At 38.8% G+C, this 19,001-nt stretch overlaps 1 protein-coding gene across 1 annotated transcript; it reads right to left on the bottom strand.

Annotated features, from left to right (window-relative positions):
* Positions 1–1,630: 1,630 nt before the first annotated feature.
* On the bottom strand, positions 1,631–3,065 carry lrrc3 (leucine rich repeat containing 3). The gene has a single exon (XM_028808359.2). It carries the CDS (start codon positions 2,889–2,891, stop codon positions 2,121–2,123), a length of 771 nt encoding a protein of 256 aa, XP_028664192.1. The 5' UTR covers positions 2,892–3,065; the 3' UTR covers positions 1,631–2,120.
* Between the last annotated feature and the right edge of the window lie 15,936 nt (positions 3,066–19,001).

Raw genomic sequence — 19,001 nt, 5'->3', positions numbered from 1 at the left:
CTGTTTATTTTTCTCTTTGCCAAAATTCCACTGTAGGCAGAACACCCATCCTCTAAGAACTTAAGTATGCATTTCCTTGTGCTGGAAAAAAATGAAGTGGGTGCTATAACCTCTGCTACTTTTATGAATTTGGACTGCAATGTCAGGTTATTTATGCTAGAAAAAAAAAGTAACGAATCAGATTTGTGCAATTGGTAATTCACTCCCACTGTTCAGTGGCCAGAGGTTTACTTGATTGGTATCACTAAATTGGTCCAGTGGCCATGAGTGATTAAACATGCCCTGCAATGGACTGGAGTCTCATCCAAGACATCTGCCATGATGTTTCCTTGATGTTTCCTTGCATTTTATGATGTTATAATATGATAAGCTTGTTCAGAAAATTGATTGCAGTATATGCATGTGTATATAGCACTTATTTATCTTGGAAACCACCCTCTTTTTGGTGATCACACATAGCTTGAATGGCAAAGTACAAACTACTCTACTCTTGAATAAACATGTAATTTCACACAGTGATAACTGTAACAGCCAGAATACATCAATGAAGATCCTAAATGAACAGTCCAAGTAATGCATCTTTGCTGACATTTTTTTAAAATTCCCAAAATGCAACATTGTAGCAGTGCTACTTGAAAACTGCATCTCCCAGCAGTCCCTGCTGGGGCTGCTGGGGTCAAAGGTAGCCACAGGCAGGTAAAAGGAGGGCAGAGGGCAAAGAGGAAAAAAAGTTTTTGTTTTTGGTTTGTATTGTTGCGGTTATTTGTCGTCTCTCCTGCTGTTATTTGAACTGTGATCATTTTTGTCTTGGACTGTATTCGTTTGTTGGGGACTGGATTGTCTGTCTACTTGTTCACTGAGAGCTGTATTGGATTATTGGATTTTTCGGAACAGTGGAGCGCTCCCGAATCAACCATCAACCTCATCAGTAAATACCGGTAGGACTGTATTTTCCCTTCTCCATTGCAACTTACAGATTCGCTGGACTTAACTTGGTCACTATTCATCTTTCAACCTGTTTCTTATATATGGACTTGGCTGTGTGGTGTTTGTGTTTATTTTGTGTATGTGTAATATCGCCGAAGGGGTCAGGGGTGGAATTACTGTTTTCATTTCTCAATTCATGTCATTATATTTATAATTGTTTGTCATTCCCAGTGTGCTTATTTGTCTCTGTGGTGAGAGTGTGTGGGTCGATCCAAGGCTGGGGACGTTCCTGGGATCTCTGCTTTTAAAATAAATAAATCACCGTCTTCTTTGGCGGTGTGAATCTTAGCGGCTCCTGACCGCTACAACATATCCCTGAATGTGCAAACTAAGAAGCATGGCATTTGGTTAAAGGCAGGACCCAGAGTCTAATGAGGAAACTAATAGAAAAGACAAGTAGATGATGCTTAGGTAAAGGGAGGAAAATGGTCCCTTATGACAAAGCAAAGATAAATAGGGCTCAGTGTGATCTGGGTGTAATTAGACATCATAACAGACTTGCATATACCCCACCTCCCTGCCCCAATTTAAAAGTGAAAGTGTAATTTGAAGCACACCTCACTAGAAATCCATTATATTAAGAAATAACATGCAGAGGATGTATGTAGCAGTGGAGGCTGGGAGTGTATTAGCCAGTCACTCTGCTCTGAATCCCTCTGAGGCAAACTGAAAGAATGTCTTGTTACTGGAACTGTGTGTTCACCTTGAAATATCAGCAATATTTTTGAAATAACTGTAAGTGCCTTGAGCATGGGAAAGGCACTATATAAATAAAATGTATTATTATTATTATAAATATAAGCTATGTGCTAAAAAGGTTATTCTCTTCTTTTATGCTATTATGTATTTGTTTTTGTGTTCTACAATAGGGGGTATCTCTCAGTAGAAATCTGTTATGCTAGATAGCTCTACAGTTTTTCTATTTATACTCTTTGTATTAAAGAACCATCCATTTTTGGAATGTTTTTTTTCAGAATTTGAGCAGCATCAGGTGAAAAGCAGACCCCAGTCCTGTACCTGAATATCACAGTTATCTTAAATATGCCAGGTTCACATTCATATTGCATTTTTACATTCTGATCTTTTATAAAGGCAAATTGTGGGCAGTGCTTTATGAATTAAAAAAATCCTTATTATAGAACTGTGCTAATCGTATCAAAGTCCTTTGAAATTTGGGTGCTAGGAAGTGACTTCAAGTATTCCAGATGCCGCCTGGCATCTTCCTGATTGTGCCTTACATAATATACAATATATGAAATTACCATTGTGAACCAGCCAAACATGGTTACAAACATTGCCACATCAGTTGTCTTATGGTGAAAATTGCAAAAGTTAATGCCAGAGTCCAGGACCTGGATCAAGGGCTTTCCCACATACTCCTCTTGCACTGAAGTCTGGCAACTGATCTCATTGACAGTTTCTGGGTCAAGCTTGAGCTCCCGTAGCACCTCCTGTAGTGAGCACTCACAGTGCCATGGGTTATTTGCAAGGCGGATCTTACCCTTTAATTTGGTGAAGGCCTCTTTGGGGACACTCTGAATGAGGTTGTGTGACAGATCAAGCAGATGAAGCCCTTCTGCCACACCTTTGAATGCGCTGGTATCAACTGTCTCAATAGCATTCTTTGATAAGTCCAGTTCCTGAAGATGGTAAAGGTCCTTGAATGCATTGTTTGGTATTTTTGTGATTTTGTTCGAGTCCAAGAGCAAAGAGACAGTATCTTTTGGCAGGTCTGTAGGTATTGTTTCCAAGTTGCGAGATGTACAATGAACAGTTTTCATTCCATTTTTCTCAGTGCAATGGCATATCTTGGGGCATGAAGAAATCGATTGTAGAGTTACCATGAGCAAAAGAAGAATTCTGCCCAGCGTGAAACATGGAACTTGGAGCATATCCACAGACATGGTATGTACACAACTTTATTAATTGTGCTAAACAGATCTTCTCACTCTGCAAGGGAAGTGGAGGGGGGTGTCTCACTCAATATAAAAGGACTTTGTTGACTCTGCACAACAGAAAAAAAATGTTGATTGTCATAATAATTGATTTACTTAAATCACTGCAGGATCCTGATATTGTAAGTTTACAGCTGAGTGGAACATGCCTGTGAACATAAAAAGTAGAATCACTGAATTAGAAATTGATTATGAAAATTTTACAACATGATGACAGCTACATTCTTTCCATAAGTGGTTCACTGAGTTCTACACCTGAAAGTATACTTTTTCAGTAAGATTCTCATATTTTATTAGTCCAGGAAGGATAAGCCTAACATATCTGTCAAGACTCACTGATTTCCTGAATCCAATCCTTGCCCCTGTTATCCTAAAGAAATTCATTGTACTGTATACCCATTTCAACAGGGCAATGCTAATAAGTATTTTTTTTTCATCAAACAGAAGCTGGCGAAGACATACAGAAGTTTAGTTTATATGCCCAGAAACTTTGCCTGATGGATAGTTTTGCCACCTATGATTTGACTTTAGACAGCTTTTTGATCATGTTGTTTAGGTCTATGTCAACTGGGCTTGTTTTTACAGAAGCATAATTTCTTCTCAGATTCCAAGACATTCATTCAGGTGAAGTGACCACTCTGAATTTGGTTATAATGCATTGATATTGATTGGGAAAGAAGGAAAAGACCAATCCAATAGAGCAACCTGTGAAGGCTACCATAATAACAGCAAACTCAAAAATCCACCAGATTGCCTATGTAGGCTTTCCTCACTCTACTAAACTAATTAGTTCCTGAAAACCCCTTTATGTGTTTGATCTGTGCTTATGAGGTGGGAACTACACTCATCTGGAGTTGATGAGGAAAAGCATAAGAAATTACTGTTACTGTGAAGGAAAAAAAGTTGTAGTTTTTCAATTCTCTCTCTCTCATTCTGTCTCTCCTCTCTTGTTGTGTTGTTGTCTTACTGTCATTGTGTTTTCTGGACTTGTTTAATAGACGTTTGGCTTATATCAGAGAGAAGTTTAGTCCTCGGGTGTTACAGTAATGCTGGAATTCATAGCTTGAGAGAGAATGAACAGGCACATACAAACTTCAGGTCCTAGACTCTGTCCTTTCCTTTTTCCCTTGAAAATCCCTCCTCTTTTTAAAGAAGCTCAATGGTCAATCTCAAAACAATAATGTCACCTTTTCCCTGGTTTCAAATTTTTCTTGACTGAAAAAAAAACTTCTCTGTTTTATCATGTTTTTGCACAATTTTGTACATTACTGTTAGGATATAAATGATTAATGTTAATTCCTTTCTTGTTTCTGCAATGCATTTTTTTAAATCTTACTTGGTCATTGCCATTTTGGAAATCTAATTTCATGATGGAGACCTAATTGTTTATGGTAGTACACCCATTGATACTTATGTGGCATTGAAGTTGCAAGATGTTTTACATCTTCGCTTTGTTCATATTTAAGATGGTGGCATGCTTCCTTTGTTCTTTACCTCTTGATCCTTCCTTCCTCAATTTGTAATCCATTTTGGATTGGCCCTTTTAAGTTAAGTAATAAAGAAGTTGTCATTTATTTTTTCCTCCTATAATGATGTTTCAGTTTTATGATGATGTTCTCATACATCTTGTACATCCCAAAGCATATATCCGTCACTGTCAAAGTCTGTTATTGTGTTGAACCCACTGGATGTGTCTTTCTACATGTATCAATTACTCAGGTAATTTACTAGCAAATATTCTAGTCTCTAATGTGTAATGGGCTACATGCTGTCTTGTTGATCCCAATCCACCTCCTCATTTAAAAGTCGTTGAAGTGGCAAAAGAAATTGGTAACTGCGCTGCTGCAACAAAATTCGATGTGTCTGAGAAACTGGTGCAAGATTGGAGAAGGCAAGATGATGTACAATAAAAAAAAAATTGAGTGTCGTATTTTTGAACGAGCGTATAAGTCAGGGTCTGATTTAATGATTGATTTTTTGGGTTTCAAGACCCGACGTATATGTGAGTATATACAGTATTAAGTCAGGATTAGAAGGCCCCTAAAGTCCTTCTCTGTACCGCACTACTTGGTAGCATAATACATGTGTCTACGGTTATCTGTGTAAAGAGAAGCTTTCTAAAGTGACTGTGAAGTTTGCCATTAGCAATTTAGCATTAGGCACAAGGCAGAATTCAATAGTAAGTGGAAAGTCAACTCATTGAACTGTATGTTCAAGCATATACCCACATTAAGACAATTTAGAATAACCAGTTACATAACCTAATGTATGTGTCTTTAAGATTAGAAGAGAAAATGGAATAGCCACAGACACATCCATGAGAATATGAGAAAGTACCAGCTCTACACAGAGAGCAACTTGTCTAAAATTTAAGATCCAATATCGACGTTTTATCCTGGGACCCCTGTGACTGGATTTTTATTCCTATGAATTTTATGATCAGTGTATCATTCTTACTTTTAATTGGTCTCACTGTTTAAAGAGCTGTCCTTTTTATACTTTTATTCTAAGAAATTATGTTTTTTTCTAAAATCTGTGAATGCTTAAATTTCCCTTTACATTTTCTTTAATACCTTAATTTTAACAGCACTGAACACTTCAGAGGAGCAATTACTTCATTGCCATATTCACTTCTGTGCTCATTTAAGAGAACACATTTCTCATTTAAATGATAAGTGAAAGTGTCTCCCTTATGGATGCTGCCTTCTTTGCACCTGCATCTTTAAGTACGATTGAATGAGCAAACTCTACAGAAAAGAATACGTTAAAAGAAAACAGCACAAGAAGTGTAAGCATTTAAAGCTATGGCAAAGAGTACAAGTACATATTTCTTAGAAATATGTGAAGGCCAATAACTAAGCAATGTGATCAATTAAATTCAAAGATGACAGACTGATTTTGATATTGGTTGGTTCAAAAACATGCAGCCTTGGGGATCCCCTAGGACTAAACTTGAAAAGCACTTCCCTATTTCTTTTTTCTAAATTTAGAAAATTCAAAAACATCATCATTCCCCTTGGCAACACCATACACAGCTTCTGAAGCACTACAGTATGTGCTTTTGCTGCTTGCACTATTTTTCTTTTTAACAATAATGAAAGTAGCATGACTCAGTGACCAGGGTTTAGGCTTCTAAATTTAGTGGAAATGTAATCTGTACCACCTGCCTGTAAGGCACAACCCTGTTGCCAAAGTGGCTAATTCCATCTGCAAAACAATAAACAACAGCAGGGAAACACTGCCTGCCACCTGTAAATGGTGTTACTGCTTGAGCTTTACAAAATTTCAGAAATCCTAATCCTTTAACAGCAGCTGGGTGTAATATTTATGACTTGGCTTATAAAATCTCCATTTATTAACAGCTCTTTTCAAGCTACTCGAATGCATCTTGTGGTAGTCAAGGAAACTCAGGTAAGCCTGATGGGCTCAGCCCAAAAATTCATGTGGATAGATGGAATGGAATCATGTGCAATGATGTACAGGTGACTAACATGAGCAGGATATCAAATAATGAGCAGTTTAATTAATGGTCACACCATGATCATAAAGCTGGGCAACTGATTTGGGTGACTAGCCTCACTCACATTTCCTCAGATTTAACTACAGGGACATTTCAATTATTTAATTGAAAAATGAATCTGTGATTTGTAAAAAAAAAAACCCAGCTACAGTGGATACACAAACCAGTGTGTTTCTTCATGCCAGTCCCAAGCCCGGATAAATGGGGAGGGTTACGTCAGGAAGGGCATCCAGTGTAAAATTTTGCCAAATCAATATGCGGACAACAATACAAATTTCCATACTGGATAGGTTGAGATCCAGGTTAAGAACGACCGCCACCAGTACTGTTAGCCAGCATGGTGCTGGCGGAAATTGGGCTACTGTTGAAGAAGGAGAAGAAGAGGGAGGAGACGTGTCCGGAGGCAGGAGGAGAGGAGGAAGGTAATGAGAGTGGAACTGAGGGGTAGGAACTGTGAATGCTGGCAGTATGACTGGGAAGGAGAGAGAGTTAGCAGATATGATGGAGAGAAGGAAGGTTGATATACAGTATTGAGCGTGCAAGAGACTAAATGGAATGGGAGTAAGGCCAGGTGGATCGGATGTGGATTCAAATTGTTCTATCATGGTGTGGATAGGAGGAGAAAAGGAGAAGGGGTTATTCTGAAGGAACAGTATCTCAAGAGTGTTTTAGAGATGAAAAGAGTGTTAGACAGAGTAATGATTATCCATCCATCCATCCATTATCCAACCCGCTATATCCTAACTACAGGGTGACAGGGGTCTGCTGGATCCAATCCCAGCCAACACAGGGCTCAAGGCAGGAAACAAACCCTGGGCTGGGTGCCAGCCCACCGCAGGGCTAGAGTAATGATTATGAAGCTGGAAATTGGAGGTGTGATGATGAAAGTCACTAGTGCATATGCCCCGCAAGTTGGGTGTGCAATGGATGAGAAAGAAGATTTTTGGAGTGAGTTGGATGAAGTGATGAACAGTGTACCCAAGGAACAGAAAGTGGTAATTGGAGCGGATTTCAATGGACATGTTGGTGAAGGGAACAGAGGAGACGAGGATGTAATGGGTAGGTATGGTGTCAAGGAGAGGAATGAAGAAGGTCAGAGGATAGTGAATTTTGCCAAAAGGATGGACTTGGCTGTGGTGAATACGTATTTTAAGAAGAGGGAGGAACAAAGGGTTATGTACAGGAGTGGAGGAAGATGCACACCGGTAGATTACATCCTATGCGGAAGAGTCAATCTGAAGGAGATTGAAGACTGCAAAGTGGTGGCAGGGGAAATGTGTAGTTAAGCAGCATAGGATGGTGGTCTCTAGGATGACATTGAAGATCAAGAAGAGGAAGAGTGTGAGGTCGGAGTCAAGTATCAAATGGTGGAAGTTGAAAAAGGAAAACTGCAAGGTTGAGTTTAGGGAGAAGGTGAGACAGGCACTGGGTGGTAGTGAAGAATTACCAGACAGCTGGGAAACTACAGCAGATGTAGTAAGGGTGACAGCAAGAAGGGTGCTAGGTGTGACATCTGGACAGAAGGAAGAAAAGGAAACCTGGTGGTGGAATGGGAAAGTACAGGAGAGTATACAGAGGAAGAGGATGGCAAAGAAGAAGTGGGATAGTCAGAGAGATGCAGAAAGTAGACGAGTTAATAACAAGGAGATAATGCACAAGGTGAAGAGAGAGGTGGCAAAGGCTAAAGAAAAGGCATACGATGAGTTGTATGAGAGGTTGGACACTAAGGAGGGAGAAAAGGATCTGTACCGATTGGCTAGACAGAGGGACCGAGCTGGGAAAGATGTGCAGCAGGTTAGGGTGATAAAGGATAAAGATAGAAACATACTCACAACCGAGGAGAGTGTGTTGAGCAGATGGAAAGAGTACTTTGTGAGGCTGATGAATGAAGAGAACGAGAGAGAGAAGAGGTTTGATGATGTGGAGACAGTGAATCAGGAAGTGCAATGGATTAGCAAGGAGGAAGTAAGGACAGCTATGAAGAGGATGAAGAATGGAAAAGCCGCTGGTCCAGATGACATACCTGTGGAAGCATGGAGGTGTTTAGGACAGATGGCAGTGGAGTTTTTAACCAGATTGTTTAATGGAATCTTGGAAAGTGAGAGGATGCCTGAGGAGTGGAGAAGAAGTGTACTGGTGCCGATATTTAAGAATAAGGGGGATGTGAAGGACTGTAGTAACTACAGGGGGATAAAATTGATGAGCCACAGCATGAAGTTATGGGAAAGAGTCGTGGAAGCTAGGTTAAGAAGTGAGGTGATGATTAGTGAGCAGCAGTATGGTTTCATGCCTAAAAAGAGGACCACAGATGCAATGTTTGCTCTGAGGGTGTTGATGGAGAAGTATAGAGAAGGCCAGAAGGAGTTGTATTGCGTCTTTGTGGACCTGGAGAAAGCATATGACCGGGTGCCTCGAGAGGAGTTGTGGTATTGTATGAGGAAGTCAGGAGTGGCAGAGAAGTATGTAAGAGTTGTACAGGATATGTACGAGGGAAGTGTGACCGCGGTGAGGTCTGCGGTAGGAGTGACAGATGCATTCAAGGTGGAGGTGGGATTACATCAGGGATCGGCTCTGAGCCCTTTCTTATTTGCAATGGTGATAGACAGGTTGACAGACAAGATTAGACTGGAGTCCCCGTGGACTATGATGTTTGCTGATGACACTGTGATCTGTAGCGATAGTAGGGAGCAGGTTGAGGAGACCCTGGAGAGGTGGAGATATGCTCTACAGAGGAGAGGAATGAAGGTCAGTAGGAACAAGACAGAATACATGTGTATAAATGAGAGGGAGGTCAGTGGAATGGTGAGGATGCAAGGAGCAGAGCTGGCGAAGGTGGATGAGTTTAAATACTTGGGATAAACAGTACAGAGTAATGGGGATTGTGGAAGAGAGATGAAAAAGAGACTGCAGGCAGGGTGGAATGGGTGGAGAAGAGTGTCAGGAGTGATTTGTAACAGATGGATATCAACAAGAGTGAAAGGAAAGGTCTACAGGATGGTAGTGAGACCAGCTATGTTATATGGGTTGGAGACAGTGGCACTGACCAGAAAGCAGGAGACAGAGCTGGAGGTAGCAGAGTTAAAGATGCTAAGATTTGCATTGAGTGTGACAAGGATGGATAGGATTAGAAATGAGTACATTAGAGCGGTGTTTCCCAAACTCGGTCCTGGGGGCACACTGTGGCTGCAGATTCGTAATCAGTGACATCACCTGATAACACTGATCACATTTAATTAGCTGATATTATTTTTCTTTTATTCTACATTCAGAAAAGCACAGCAGCATGGTTTTTATATTTATAAGACATTTAGAAATATTTCTGCTTTTGCTATAGATTTAAATGCTTAACTCAATTTTGTTGATTTCATTATATTTTGACCTTTTTCTGTGCAGTTTTCCCCCTTCGTTGTGTCTTATTAATGACAATTAAAAATGAGCAGAGCAAGCACGCTGGCAAACAACACAGAATAATCAAAGTCTGCTAGTACTTTAGCATCAGACCCACTAATCTATATATATTAAATCCCTATGTGCGTCCAGGTGTCCATGTGTGGGTGTCTTCTGGTGAAGTGCGCATGCGCGTGGCACGGTGCTATGTGCGATATTACTGTCAGAGAAAGTTAGAGGCGTTTTACGGAAATACAAACCAGTATTACTGCGAGAGGAAATTAAAGGTATACAATACAGTGACACATATTACAGCCACATACAAGCCAGTATTACTTTCAGAGGAGATTAAAGGCATATTACCGATGCGCACGCCTGTATTACCACCAGAGAAAATTAAAGGCATATTACGGACGTATATTACGGACGTACAAGCCAGCGGATGTACAAGACGGTATCCTTCAATAAGGGCGTGCACAAAAAGGCGAGCCTCAAAAGGAGGACCTCAATTGGGCGCAGCGAATAAAGGTGCGCGTAAATAAAGATCTGTACCTGTTGCTCTTCACATATTCCAGAGCCATTTGAACTAAATTATCTACGCGCCCTTATTGAATAGAGCCGTACAAGACAATATTACTGTTACAGAAAATTAAAGACACACAATACACGGCGGCAGCCCACGAAGAACGGTCAGCTCAGCAAGTAAACATCAACAAAAGAAAGGCTGAAAGAAAGAAAAATACGACCAACAAAAAGAATGAGGTCAAAGTCCCTTGCCATTTAATATAGACTGTTCCTACTAATGTTTATGCACTACTGTTCTAGCGCCCATTATTGTAACGGGCTAAATGACTAGTTAGTAAATAATGGATTAATTAAACAATTAGAACACCTAGAAAAGTAGAATGAAAATCAAGATGAAAATATTGTTAAAAAGACAAAAATACATTATTCACATATAACTGCTTGGTACATTTATATATATATATATATATATATATATATATATATATATATATATATATATATAACCAAACTTAGTTTTCTAATTTCTATATTGTTCCCAAAACACAGAACTTGGGAACTAACACATCACTTAATTAGCCCAGGAGTCCAATTAAAACAGAAGCTGGTTGGAACAAAAACCTGCAGCCACAGTGTGCCCCCAGGACCGAGTTTGGGAAACACTGCATTAGAGGATCAGCTCAAGTTGGATGGTTGGGAGACAAAGTCAGAGAGGCGAGATTGTGTTGGTTTGGACATGTACAGAGGAGAGATGCTGAGTATATTGGGAGAAGAATGCTAAGGATTGAGCTGCCAGGCAAGAGAAAAAGAGGAAGGCCTAAGAGAAGGTTTATGGATGTGGTGAGAGAGGACATGCAGGTAATGGGTGTAACAGAACAAGATACAAAGGACAGAAAGATATGGAAGAAGATAATCTGCTGTGGTGACCCCTAATGGGAGCAGCCGAAAGAAGAAGAAGAAGAAGAAGATTAGAAAATGAAAAATCAAAGAAAGTAAATTGAAAACAAAACAAATTGAAAACAAAACAAATATATATTATGGACAATTAGCAGAGTAAATGAGCTTAAAATTTAAATTCTATTGTGTTCTCTTTGATATAACTAGGACTTTTCTGTATACAAACCCTGTTAAGATTTTTCAAAATATATTTTTGTCATTCAGCCTGGTAAAAAGTGTATATTTCATAAAGTAGACTTTAATTCAGTGAGTACAACTACAATTACTACACACACACGCACACACACACACACACCCATTTCAGGCTGGTGTAACTGAAATCTCCTGACTTATTTATATTTCACTTTTAAATTATATGGCAGGTAACACGGTAAGGCTTAGTTCAACATTTTATAGAAGTTTCAGATCACAAAAATCATGTACTTGTACTGTATAACCATGTGGTCCAAAACAATTATATTGGAGCATTATCTGAATATTTTTCAAAAAACAACAACAAGGTCCCTAGTGTCTGAGAATCAGCTCTCCCTGTGATACCCATGGCCATCTCTTCAGCAGCTTGTAAATTTAAATTTAGGATGGGGTTTAGGTAAACTCTCCGCTTGAGTAAAATTTCAAGTCCACTTCCACAATGAACCCTACTTTTAATCAATATCAAACTGGCCCAAATATTTCATGTTTGTTTTTTTTTCTTTCATAAAAGAAAGGACTTCTTTATATGCAAAGTCTAAAATGTCATTATCAAAAGAGAATGATTCAGAACACAGGAGAGCTGAATCAAGAAAGAATACAGTAATGGGTCATGGGTGAGCCTTAACATCTAAAAAGAAACAAAGTGTTTTATTACATTCAAATCATTTTCTCTGCCTTCTTTCAGCAACTACAGCCTGATGAATAAGGTTATTAGTTAGTTAGTGATATATCATAAACAGGAAGGCAAATAAATTTATCAGAAATACTATGCCTGTCAATCTTCATTGTGACAATATAAACAAGTTTCATCTTCCCAAATTACTTGGTGGGCAGTGACAGGAGTGGGCTAAGTCGCAAACCTAATCTTCTCATTTAACCTGATGTTTGCTCCTGGCCCATCCTGCCAGTGTTTGCTATTAAGTAACATTAAATAAGCAGTAGTCACATGATGGGAAGGAAAAGACAGATAAAAGGGAATTTGGCAAAAGCGATTTGCTCATATGTTGTAAACCCTGCTTGCAAAAGTCTCTTGTTAAGATTGTTTCACATTTCATCTATTTTCTGAACCTCTCGATAGCAGCAAAGTTCACTGCAATTGGGTTTGAGATGAAGCACAGGTTCAGTTGGCAGCTGTGTACTAAGCACACATGAACTCCTGTTAATACACTACTTTTAGTTTGTTGGAATTGACCTGCTTATGATGTTGGCCTGTTTTTGAATTACACTATTATGTCTTTTTGTATATCTTTTTAGTTGTTTCTGTACCTACATCAAATCTAATGTCTGTCTGTCTTTTTCTTGCCTCTTGGATTACATACTATCTATACATATTAATAAAAGGCAAAGCCCTCACTGACTCACTGACTGACTGACTGACTGACTCATCACTAATTCTCGAACTTCCCGTGTAGGTGGAAGGCTGAAATTTGGCAGGCTCATTCCTTACAGCTTACTTACAAAAGTTAGGCAGGTTTCATTTCGAAATTCTACGCGTAATGGTCATAACTGGAACATATTTTTTGTCCATATACTCTAATGGAGGAGGCGGAGTCACGTATCGCATCATCACGCCTCCTACGTAATCACGTGAACTAAAAACAAGGAAGAGATTTACAGCACGAGTCAAACGTGGGAACGAAGGTAAATGACGTTAATTTTTGACTGTCTTTTAATACTGTGTAAGCATACATATTAACACATGTGCAATTAAACGTGTGCATTTACGGGGTGATTTCTCAGGCTTTAAAGCTCGCCTTTTATCAAACGCGGGAACAAAGGTAACTGACGTTGTTCACTGTCTTTTAATACTGTGTAACCATACATATTTACACATGTGCAATTAAACGTGTGCATTTACGGGGTGATTTCTCAGGCTTAAAAGCTCGCCTTTTACTAAAAGGGTAAATGCAAAACTATTTTCAATCATTCTATGATCTGCTTCTCACAACTGAAGGCACCGTGGCTGATGGTAAATGACGTTAATTTTTGAGTGTCTTTTAATACTGTGTAAACATACATATTAACACGTGCAATTAAACGTGTGCATTTACGGGGTGATTTCTCAGGCTTAAAAGCTCGCCTTTTATCAAACGCGGGAACAAAGGTAAATCACATTCTTCATTGTCTTTTAATACTGTGTAACCATACATATTAACACATGTGCAATTAAACGTGTGCATTTACGGGGTGATTTCTCAGGCTTAAAAGCTCGCCTTTTACTAAAAAGGTAAATGCAAAACTGTTTTCAATCATTCTATGATCTGCTTCTCACAACTGAAGGCACCTTGGCTGATGTTACGTCACTTGCTGTCCAACCATAAGCGTTACCTGGTGGTTAACTGGACACTCACTTCACTCCCTTTCGGGAATCGAAGCTCTGAGATTTTCTTTTGTTCTTAATTAAAATTTAAAAGCAATACTTCACTGCTGCTAAGCCCCTCTAGCGCTGACGTCCGAGGTTCGATTACCGTAAGCAAGTGCAGTGAGTGTGTAATTACATTCACGGCATTCGTAGTCTGATTCACAATCTGATTGTATGGGTGGTTACCTACCAGGTAACGCTTATACTTGGCCACCAAGTCAGGTCGAAGTGATCACTCAAGTAAAGGCAGCTTCACAAAAAAACAGATCCTTAACAAACTGTTATTAGTATATTTTCCCTCAATTTAAAAACGTTTTATTTTCTTCTTAATAAAAATTTAAAAGCGGTACTTCGCCGGTGCAAAGCGCGTGGATTTGACCGACTGACACATACAGACATATTCATGAGTGCAGGTACTTCGGAAAGAAAGCACCGTGTAAACCTAAAGTTTAAATTAAGTTCATAGACCTACAAAAGGTTGCCATTCATTTGAGGCAAGATTGCTTTTCTTCTGTACAACTATACGTTGCATTCTCAAGAGTGTGCTTGCACGGCTTCAGATATATATGTATATATATATGTATGTCTATATATAAATATGAAAGCTTATAAGTGCTGCCTTACTTCTCTTTAAGAAAGGAAGATGTAATGATACTTGATTTAAACGATTCCATGTCTTCCTGGGTTTGCGTAGCTTATTGTCAATATCTTTACACCTGTTTTTAACACTTATTTACTGAAACGGGCTTTCACGAAAAAAGTTAGGGCTTTGCTACAGGATACACCCTCCACAAGTTAAGCAAGTAAAAATTAAATATATATTTCTGTTTTATTTAAACCTTTTAAGTTCGTATGCATAGCCCCATTTGGCTGTTTAATTTTTTTTTTCTTTCTTCAGTAATATTTAATCTCCTTAAAGAAAAAGAACATATCCATTTTACTTTTTTTGTACCTCTTTAGTAATATTTTAGTGTAAAAGGATAACCAGTATTTAAACCTTTTATGTTACTTTATACATTTATTTTACACAATGTTGAAAAATTAATAAGAAAGCTACATATTTTGGCAGCTGCTGCTTTCATTTTCAATGAAATGAAAAAAGCTCTCCAAGAGAAAACGTCAATGAAGAAGAAACAGTTTGCACTATCTAAAAATCAGAAACCCTCATTTATAAAAGTTTGCTGCAGATGACTTAACTGAAAATAAATGAATAGTTCCTATGTATATAATACATATTTATCTATTTTACTCATGCCTTTATTCCACCAACTTACAACATCTGAGGTACAATTTGTTACATTACTTTTGTTTTTTGCAGCGCAGGCAGGTGAAGTGACTTCCTCAGGGTCACACAGTGGTGTCAGTACCAGGATTTGAACTGACAAGCTCCGGGTTTACTGAAATATTACTGAACAAAGAAAAAAAACGAAAACGGGCAAATACGGCTATGCATACAGATGTCCATCCGTCCATTATCCAACCTGCTATATCCTAAATACAGGAGCCAATAAGTACATATGTTTATATACAGTATATATATATATATATATATATATATATATATATATATATATATATATGTGAATGTATGTATGTATATATGTATGTCTATATATATATATATATATATATACAGTATATATATATATATATATATATATATATATATGTAGATATGTAAATTTGTATATGTATATATATGTTTATGTGGATGTGTATATGTGTATATACGTATGTATATGTACATATGTGTATATGTAGATATGTATATATATATATGTATATGTATATATATGTTTATGTGTGTCTGTGTGTGTATATTATATATATAAAAGACAGCAACACTCATAACAATGACAACACAATTACATTGACAATCATGTTACGTTATTTTTAAAATGTTTCCTTTTTTTTTTCATAACCTCTTTAACACACTACTTCTCCGCTGCGAAGCGCGGGTATTTTGCTAGTACATAAATAAAATACACTTTATTTTTCTTGTTTGCTATGGTTTGCTTAGCCTTGGGTAGCAGTACCAGTAGTACTTTACTGCTCTGTATTTGTGATGCTCAGCCTTCCCATCATGTAAGCCAGCACTGCTATGCCTGTCAATAAATTACTTGACTGTCAATGCATTACTTGATGAGGACAGAAACCCAGAGGACCCTTCTAAGAAATTCTGATTTCCCAGTTCAAATGGAACACAGCATTAGCAATGGCTAAGCAACAGCTGCTACCATCTATAGGTGATCAAAGTAGCAAAATCATTTAAAACTTCACTGTTTATGGTTTGAGCAACTTGGTACCATACTTGGAAAAAATAAGAGTATGGATAGCTTTAGAAGGCTCCTGAATATATTACATGTAATATCAACACTACATACTTAATGTAAGCATCCATCACTTGAAAAAATATAGTAATAGGTAACATTGTGTAATGGCCCTACCCTATTTATAAACATTTATGTTTATTAATACATGTTTATTAGCAGAACTATTATCTCTCTATTATTATAAAAAAAAATCTTGGAAAGGAAAACCAGGGAGACGAGATGTGATCTTTTCGGAAGACACTTAAAAGACCCACGAGACGAAAGAGATTGGCCACCGAGCATCTCGCAGGGACCGTAAACATGAGAATTGGTCCCAAGAGATTGTCCCAGGACCGTCTCGCGGGGACGTGGAACATGACATTGTTGCAAGACACGCCTTACTTACAACTAATATCAAATAAGACGACGGGCAGCAAAACACTCAGTTGTTTAAAGGCAGGTAGCAGACACAGATCCTGTGCTCTCAGCTCATATAAAGCATATAAGGACAATACGTTCTAGATCAGGCATGTCAAACTAACTACCATTGGTGGGCTGCTTCGACTGCCATATGTGCGTCAGCGGGTCACACTGTAACAAATACTATTATACTATTATATAAAGTTACTGTAGCTTTCTTTCCAATACTGAAAACTTTAAAAAATGTAACACTTAAAGTTTAAAGAAAAGCAATTTATTTCCATACAATTTCCGTACAACAGCGTACAATCAGAGTCTTAGCCTCTTAGCTAGGTCCTTAAATAGGAGTCTTGTAGTCTGAGATCTATTTCTTTTGTCCCGACACTTGGCATCTCTTGTTAGTAACCAGTTCGTCAATATCAGGCTTGAAATTTTGTGCAGCTGGAACTTTTATGAGGGATGAAAGGTGCTTGACAGTAACTCTTGAGTGATGTGGGGTTTTGGTAGCTTTCATTAACGAAAACAATTGATCACAAAGGTAAGTGCTCCCAAACATAGACAGTACTCTCGATGCCAACTTACGGATCTGCACATACGAGGGTGGCAGGTAAGCATACAAGCCTGGGACACCAACTTCATTGAATTTTGCCTTCAGAATAGAATCTGACTGCAGTTCAATCAATTCTATTTGGATAATCTCAGACGCATTCTCACTCTCTCTCTCACACAGGCGGAAGCACGAGCGTAGCAGCGAGCGGAAGCACCGAGCAGCGGCGTCTTACACAGGCACGTAACCCTTCGCAAACACCCGAGCAAGTTCATCGGAAGTAAAGCCGGCAGCTGACCAGAAGAAATAACCGGCAGTGAGAAACTTGAAGCCGACGGTCTCTGAAGCAGAAAGCACTTAAGTAAACTACAGAAAATGGAGAAGATGACATCAATACTAAACGTAAGTTCTATCTGCTCTCTGCCCGTTGAGGGCACGTTTATATGTTGTGTGTCCTGCAGCATGTACAGTTCAGGTTTTCCGGCCGAAAGTGTTTAGTTAATTTAGAGTTGGTCGGGAAAATACGCGAATTGGAGGACCGCGTTAGGAATCTGATAGCGATTAGGCAAACCGAAAATTGGATCGACTCGGTTTGTTTAGACAATTCGGGTACATCTGATTCGGCTTCAGTCTCTCCTGGCCCCACTGTAGTCAGTGCACGGCCAAAGTTAGCAGCACCAATTCAGCCACAGGGCGAGTGGGTAACAGTAAGACGGGGGTCTAAGAATCCAAAATGTAGTCCCCCGGCACCCAGGTCACCAATTCGGACCCAGAACAGATTCTCAGCACTCCGCAGCGCGCCTGTGGTAACTGAGAATAAGAAAGTGCTCATAATTGGCGATTCCATAGTGCGGAATGTTAGAATTCCAAACTATGTTAAACCAGCAGTTCATGTTAAGTGCCTCGCAGGGGCCAAGATTTCTGGCATAGAGGCCGCATTGGACCGTGTCGCAGACGATGAAGTATCTACCTTATTGCTGCATGTCGGCACTAATGATATTTATTCACAGCAATCTGAGGTATTAAAGAGGAACTTCATCTCTCTTTGCATCAAAGCTAAAAGAAAATGACGGAATTTAGTTGTATCTGGCCCCTTACCAAGATTATATAGAGGGGATGTGATTTATAGCAGATTGCATTCCCTTCACTGCTGGCTAGAAACCTGGTGTGCAAACAAAAGCATAGCGTTTGTGAACAATTGGAATGATTTTTGGGAAAGGCCTGGATTTTTCAGAAGAGATGGTCTTCATCCTAACTGGAGGGGATCTTATGTATTATCCCAAAATATGGCAGCAAAACTGCCTGGTTGACTGATTAGAGCACCATCCAGGCCGCAGTCATGTGATCTTAAATCACAGGCTGTTGTTTATCCTACCTGTTACTTTCCTGAAGCTGTTACCCATAATCCTTGTCTTGGGGCATCCAGTAAATTTAGTCTTGATACAAACCTTAAATTAATTGATAACCAAAAAATAAGGTGTATAATTAGACCAAGGGATAAAACCAGACCCTCCACCAGGGGCATCTGTAATAGAAATTTACTACAAATTAAAACAAAAAGTATATCACCAATTCAGAAAGAAGCATACAGTTTTAAATGCTGCTTATTGAACATTCGCTCTCTTGGCACTAAAGCTGTTTTGGTAAATGATATTATATTAAGTACAAAATCTGATCTGTGTCTTCTCACCGAAACCTGGCTTAGTAAATGTGACACTGTCCCCCTAGCTGAGGCGTCACCAGATGGATACTCGTTCCTTCATAAGTCTAGAGATTCAGGTCGAGGAGGGGGCCTTGGAATAATTCATTGTAACAAAATGCAAATCACTTCTAAAAA

This window comes from Erpetoichthys calabaricus, chromosome 8, assembly GCF_900747795.2.
Source record: "Erpetoichthys calabaricus chromosome 8, fErpCal1.3, whole genome shotgun sequence".
Classification (NCBI taxonomy): domain Eukaryota; kingdom Metazoa; phylum Chordata; class Cladistia; order Polypteriformes; family Polypteridae; genus Erpetoichthys; species Erpetoichthys calabaricus.
Note: the sequence above shows the minus strand (reverse complement) of the source record. Positions and strands in the feature narration are given on the sequence as shown.